The 7,296-nt window shown below is 33.2% G+C and overlaps 1 protein-coding gene across 1 annotated transcript; it reads right to left on the bottom strand.

Moving 5' to 3' along the window:
* Positions 1-1,554: 1,554 nt before the first annotated feature.
* On the bottom strand, positions 1,555-6,679 carry LOC132633477 (beta-fructofuranosidase, insoluble isoenzyme CWINV1-like). Its single transcript, XM_060349921.1, has 7 exons — positions 6,241-6,679; positions 6,068-6,076; positions 4,969-5,409; positions 3,390-3,967; positions 2,446-2,687; positions 2,245-2,344; positions 1,555-1,875 (listed from the first exon to the last, which is right to left on the bottom strand). Exons 1-7 carry the CDS (start codon positions 6,395-6,397, stop codon positions 1,693-1,695), a joined length of 1,710 nt encoding a protein of 569 aa, XP_060205904.1. The 5' UTR covers positions 6,398-6,679; the 3' UTR covers positions 1,555-1,692.
* Positions 6,680-7,296: the final 617 nt, after the last annotated feature.

Genomic DNA, 7,296 nt, shown 5'->3' with positions numbered 1-7,296 from the left:
AAGATTTGGGAAAAGCAAAACTTTGTCTTGGTTTGCAGATTGAACATTTGACAGATGGGATCTTTATCCATCAATCTGCTTATACCGAAAAGGTTTTAAAACGATTTTACATGGACAATGCGCATCCTTTAAGTACTCCAATGATTGTTCGCTCACTTGAAGTGAGTAAAGATCCGTTCCGACCTCAAGAAGAAAATGAAGAGCTTCTTGGTCCTGAAGTAGCATATCTTAGTGCAATTGGTGCACTTATGTATCTTGCTAACGCTACAAGACCTGACATAGCGTTCTCTGTTAATTTGCTAGCAAGATATAGCTCTTCTCCTACACGAAGACATTGGAACGGAGTTAAGCATATATTGCGATATCTAAAGGGAACTAGCGATATGGGTATGTTTTATACTAACAAAGGTAGTACAGATCTTGTTGGTTATGCAGATGCAGGTTATTTATCTGATCCACATAAAGCTCGATCTCAAACAGGCTATCTGTTTACATGCGGAGGTACTGCTATATCATGGCGATCCACAAAGCAGTCCATTGTTGCTACTTCTTCGAATCATGCTGAGATAATAGCTATTCATGAAGCAAGTAGAGAATGTGTGTGGTTGAGATCAGTGATACATTTCATCAGAGAAAGATGTGGCTTGAAGTGTGATACAAAATTACCCACAGTATTATATGAAGATAATGCTGCATGCATAGCTCAATTAAAAGGAGGATTTATAAAAGGAGATAGAACGAAGCACATTTCACCAAAGTTATTTTTCACACATGATCTCCAGAAGAAAGATGATATTGATGTGCAACAAATTCGTTCAAGTGACAATCCTGTAGATTTGTTCACCAAATCTTTGCCAACTTCAACTCTTGAGAAGATGACATTCAAGATTGGAATGCGAAGACTCCGACATCTGAATATTGGTCTTCGTCAGGGGGAGTGAAATACGTGTTGTACTCTTTTTTCCTTAACCAAGTTTTGTCCCATTGGGTTTTCTTGGTAAGGTTTTTAATGAGGCAGCTCTCAAAGCCTATTACTAGATATGTGTACTCTTTTTCCTTCATTGAGGCTTTTTCCCACAGGGTTTTTCCTAATAAGGTTTTTAACGATACACATCATCTATGGACATCCAAGGGGGAGTGTTATGAAATATAGAATGGATGTCCACTACACAAATATAATGCCTCTTCCATTATCTTCCACCATATTAATGGTTCTTCCATTATCTTCCACCATATTAATGGTTCTTCCATTATCTCATATATTGAATGCATATGTAGCACTATAAATAGAGGCATAAGTTTTCATATGTAATGTACTTGAAACACATTTTGGAAGAATAATAAAATCTCTCCTCTTTGTCACTCTATGTTTATAGTTTTCATCCTTTAATATTATTACTATTTTAGCTTCATTTTATAACATAAAGGTAATTTTTGAGTTTTATATATATAGTTTTCGGTATATACAATATAATCTTTCGACGAAGAATGTTCAACTGACGAATGACCACCCTTCAATCTATTCTATATGGCTCCACCACTGGACCATACAGATCACTTAGTTCCGGTGTTTGAATATTTCACGAAAAATACAGTTTTGTGTCACAATATGCATGCGTACAGAATTAGAGAGTTAATTCATTAATACAATACAACGCTGTCAAAGAAAATAAATCTATATAGGATTGTATTTCAATTGATCTGAGCTGTTTTCATGCTCCAAGCAGTCAATTTTGAGATGTCAACACTCTGAGAACCATTGTTGAAGACATACAAATGGGTTCGACCATCGATTGCTATATTGGTTGGGTAAACCCTAGCTGTAATGCAAGCCTTTCCTTCTCCACCAAAGCTCTCCACTATTGAGTGATCAATCTACAAAAACAAAACACAATATAAATTGAATAATATTCTCATGACTTGTCCATTATGTATATATTCTGGGTGACATTAAGGGTGCTTTTGGTTCTGAAAAATATTTTGATTGAAGGGATTAAAGAATGATAGTAATGTAAATAACATGTCTAAAACTAGCGCATGCGATATTCCTGTCTCTATGGTAACCAACTCTAAAAGTGACGAAAATCATGTTGTCAGATTTAATGAGATGTTTTTCAAACAATTCTTTTTTTGGATGGAAAAATGACTTATTTCCTGAAAACATTTTCTGAGAAATATTTTTCGTCATGCCAAAACGCACATTGATTTGTATACAATTTAATGATGACTTATGACTAAACATACCAAAGTCCTCAGCGACAATTTTTCTTGAACAGGGTCAACATTCAAGAAAGCCCCATAAGTGGTTTTGTCATAATCACTAGAAGGCAAGTGTAAGGAAGACCTACAATATGGAAAAATGACAACTTAATTAAGGGAAAAAAAGAACATCACAATCACATTTATTTAGGAGACAAATAGGAAAGAAATCAAATTAAAATATACCTGCTCTGATCACTACACATGAGGACTATAAAATTGTTGTTATCTCCTTTGAAAATTCTGAAGAAAACTGCTGTATATTCTTGCATGTCATCAGATGCCAAGACTAGTAAACCAAATGGCCCAAGCCCACCTTTTACTGATGCACCTTTTATGCTACATACTTCTTGTGGATTTGTCCAATTTGCTTCCAATTTCTCTGCGTTTTCCAACGTTCTTGCTGAAAAAGAAATTTCTATATCTGCCTGTAGGCCAAATAATAGTTATAATTAGTTAAAGCAAAAGCTTTTCATGATCTTAATCATATGCTGATGTGATCCAATGTTCAATTTCTATACAATATCGAAAAATCGCTAATTTTGACTTATTTCATCGGAAGTTGGCTCGTCGGGAAAGGATTTCCGACAGAAAAGTTGTCAAAAACGTTTATGTAACTACATCTGTTAGAACTACATGTAACCGTTCATAGCAAGCGGAATTAGCTACTAACTTGAAAAATAAAACATGTTAGTTGCTTTAAAATGTATTGATATAACTATACTTTTACATTATTAGGTCAACTGAAAAATAATTACAAATAACTGTTCGTAATAAGTGAGGCTAGTAATTTGAAAAAATAAGATAGATACCGTGACAGCTATATTTTTACACAATGGGAATGGGTTAAGTTAAAACAATAGCTATATTTTTACACAATCAGGTTGGCTTAAAAGATAATTATAAGTACCGTCCCTAACAACAATGATTAATAATCGGAAAATTAGGCAAGTTACTTGCATTGGCGGAGCCACCTTTGTTCCAGGGGTATAAGTGAATCTCCTTAGCTTTTTCTTTTTATATATTTACTTCTTTATATTTTGACTCTTATTAACAAAAATCCTGACTTGACGACTAATTACTTATTTGCGAACATGTTAAAATATATTGACAGCATAAATTTTCTTTACCTGCGTAGCAGTGACTCCAGAAATTTCACGTACTGATCCAGCCATAAGAACTGTTGTACCTTCAACAACTGGGTTCATTCGAAGCTTTTCAATTTCAACTATTGGCCATTGCAACAACTGATTTCCAGATTTATGTAGCCAAATTCTTCTAGGAATTCCTTGAAGACCAGCCCACCCCCTAATACTATTAATCTCAAGATTATTTACTGATTCATTAACCCATCCAAACGATATCCTCCTATTAGTAGCACTATCAAAAAATGTTTTAGAAGCATAAAATTTCCCATAGTCATATCTAAATCCTAATCCAATGTCCAGTGAGTCATTATCCGGGATAAAAATATCCTCATTCGGATTATATATCCCAATTGTATAGTAATCAGTGTTTGCTTCACTTGCCTTGAATACATGTTTCACATTTGGACCCATTATGGATGTATCTAAACCAATTTGACTAATCGTTGAAACAGGAAAAAAATCAGGGCATTCCCACATTCCTGAATTTTCCAATGAATGCAATGGATGTTCAACCTGAATCCAATCAATGAAGTTTTTGCTTCTATACAATAGACCAATTCCTGTTGTTGAAAAAAAAAAAATTCAAAGTTGTAAGAAATAAAAATTCATTAGGATTTAATATTTTAATTTATACTTCATCTATCTCAATTTATGTGGCACATTCGAAAGTTTGAGATTCAAATATCTAAACTTTTACCGTGAATTCGGACATAGAAGTTTTGAGTTTTTTTGAAATAAAATTTATATGTTTGCAAACCACGTAAAAAGTACTATAAATTACAATAACTAACAACTTAAAATGTTTAAAAGACATATAAAGAAATTATGGTAAAAAAAAAAAACTTGATTGACTCTCGAAATTCTAACCGCGTCACATAAATTGGGATAGAATGAGTATCTAGTTAGGATTTATAGTCAAATTTATGTAGGAACAACTTTTCTATTTTTAGCCAAAGTAGCGTCTGTACTACTCCCTCTATATGTGATACTTTTCGTTTTTCGAAATTCAGATTGCATGAACTTTGATCAACATTTTAATATGTACCCTTTTCATCAAATTGACATGAGAAAAGTTGCAACTTAAGGTATTTTTCATGTTATTTTCAAAAATATAAATTTTAATCTTAAAATATTGAGGTAATTAAATCCAATTCAGCTTCAAAATTTAGTCAAATTGAATTTCGAACAACGAAAGTATCACATAAATTGGGGACATATACAGTATTATAAATAAGGGTGGTGCTAGTTTTATATATATATATATATATATATATAGTGGAGATTATAGAGCATTAAGTAGGCTTTTGGCCATAGAAGCCAAATATTTTTCACTTTATTTAAAATTTTGAAATTGGAATCGAAGATAGAGTTGTGTTTGGTAATAGTTTTTGCAGAAAATATTTAGTTGTTTGAATATACTAAAAGTGAAAAAAATGAAAAAGAAAAAAAAATACAACTTGAAATTGTATTTGAAATTTTTATGGCTAAATGATGATTTTCAAATAAAGTGAAAAAAAAAATCGGAAACAAAGAATAATTTTAAATTTATATGAATATTCACCTGTTCCATTTTGTTGATTTCCAACAACCATTCTCCAATATCCATCAGGATTTAACCAAGCAGTAGTTGGATCTCTAAAATTCTGATCATCAATTTTATTCACAGAATTCGGTGCAATTAATGGATTATAAGGCGATTTGACCCATTCGACAAGAAACGGGTCGGCTAAATTTTTGGGTACAGCTAAATTTTGGACTTGTCTATCAGAAAAGTCAACACCAGTGTAGATAATTGCCGGTTTTGTCCCTGAAAGAAGAGTTGTAGAACCAGAAAAACAGCCTTTGAAATCGTACGGTTCTGATCGTAGTAGAGCTGGTGGTTGTGGGGTCCAGTTGATGAGATCGGATGACGTGGAATGGCCCCATACTATGTTGCCTGCTTGTGCATCGTAAGGATTGTATTGGTAGAAGAAATGGTATATTCCCATGTATATCATTGGTCCTGAATGCATAATCATGATATATATTTATTGGTCGTAACAATTTGATTCAGCCAAACAAACAATAACAACTAGTACTATATCTCAATTTGATTACAAGTTAATATTGGATATAAATCATGAATGTTCATGTTTCTCTGTTTAAATTAACTTCAGATAAACATTGGAGTATATATAAAAAATTGTAGTACTAATATTTTGATTCAACAATGTAATATATTTAATCATTAACAACGTAGTTCGATAAAGTCATTTTGATATAATGGTAGTCATGTCAAGGAAATATTTTTCATGTATAGACAAAAGCCTGACAGTGTTTAAGCAGAAAAGGACAGAGTCATATATCACTGACTTTCTCAAATTTCTCGATAATCAAAGAAGAATGTTTCTCATAAAAAGGTCATTTTTGTGTGTTTCATTACCCTTTTTTTTTTTTGGCGAAAATCATTTAATTTCCATCTAAATGGGAAAATAATTTGCTCCAACCAACACTTGGAAATCTTTAATAGTGAAAAATTTCATCGAAACGTTATTTGATTTGTCAATTTTTTCCATTGTCACTCACCAATCAAACAACAAAAAAACCATCTGTTTTGTGTAAAGTGACTTAACATCATGCCAAACACACTCATCAAGAGTAAATTAACTTGAGAAACTCACCATTAGGATCTGTGGAACCAGAATTATGAATTTGATCACCATGACAAGTAGTCGTACGTGGACAACAGGAAAAAAGAAGACTCACGATTAGGATATATAAAATAGCACAAGTTCAAGCAATACATTGACTACTAAAATGACATGAAATAGAACAAAAGTTAAAAACAGTTCACCATTCATCCAATACTTGGCAGGTTGAAAATGAAAACCAGTCCTGTATATCTGATCCGGTGTCTCTATGACACGAGAAGAAGCTTCAAATAATTGAATGCCATAGCCATGAATTGAAATGAATAAGAAAATTGGAAGCCAAACACTAAAATAACCCATCCTGTTATTTAAGTGATAAAAGTGATCAGAATTTGGCCTTGCTATGAAGTTTGAAATAGAGCCTCAGAATTTCAACATATATTCTGATGCTTTCATGCAAACTCCTATATAAGTTTCTCTTTGTTTTCGTTAGTGGATGTTAAAGTTAAAACTGGTGAAATATTTGAGACATGGTGGATGATTTATAACTAATATGCCATGTGCATGGTTGGAGTTGGAATATGTTGTTCATAATTTTGAAAAGTCATAATGGACCATTCTTCTTGGCATGCGTTAAATGATGGGGAAGAAACCATAACCGAAGTTACATCATATCTCAAGTTGGGCCTCAATGGGTAAACGGAAAGAAAGAAAAACTGGACCATTGACTTATCATCTATGTAGGCCCAACCTACGAGCGAATGGACAAATGTACCCATAGCTACTTCCAACTTGCGAATAGAGGCGGATACAGGCAAACAGTGTACATGTTCGGGGCACGAGATGTCGCTTTGTCAAATTCTTATTAGATATGCAATATAGATATTAGAGCCTGTTTGGATAGGGGTGGGCATTCGGTATTCGATTTGGTATTTTTAAAGTTCGGATTCGGTAATTCGGCAATCGGTAATTGAAAGTAGATACCAAATACCGAACTTTCGAACTTCGGTTCGGTAATTCGGTAATCGGTAAATCAAACTTCGGTTCGATACGGTATTCGGTAATACCATCGAGTTCACTGTATTACATCAATGGTTAGATAACAAGCACAGATTTGGGGTTTCTTAATTTTTTTAGCTGTAAATTTGGATACCCAGATTTGTGATATCTGCAAGTGCGCAGTTGGTGATCTTCAATGTGATGATCCATTTGACAGATAATTTTTCCCTACCAATGATGTCTACCTAAGAATGGCAGAA

Source organism: Lycium barbarum, chromosome 3 (assembly GCF_019175385.1).
Source record: "Lycium barbarum isolate Lr01 chromosome 3, ASM1917538v2, whole genome shotgun sequence".
Classification (NCBI taxonomy): domain Eukaryota; kingdom Viridiplantae; phylum Streptophyta; class Magnoliopsida; order Solanales; family Solanaceae; genus Lycium; species Lycium barbarum.
This window is presented reverse-complemented; position numbering and strand designations above follow the sequence as displayed.

Coding starts and splice junctions, on each gene's coding strand:
- LOC132633477 (XM_060349921.1), bottom strand. CDS start 6,397: ATGGGTTATTTTAGTGTTTGGCTTCCAATTTTCTTATTCATTTCAATT. Junction 3,968..4,968: donor AAATCAACAAAATGGAACAG/GTGAATATTCAT, acceptor TTTCAACAACAG/GAATTGGTCTATTGTATAGA. Junction 2,345..2,445: donor ATGTGTAGTGATCAGAGCAG/GTATATTTTAAT, acceptor TCCATATTGTAG/GTCTTCCTTACACTTGCCTT.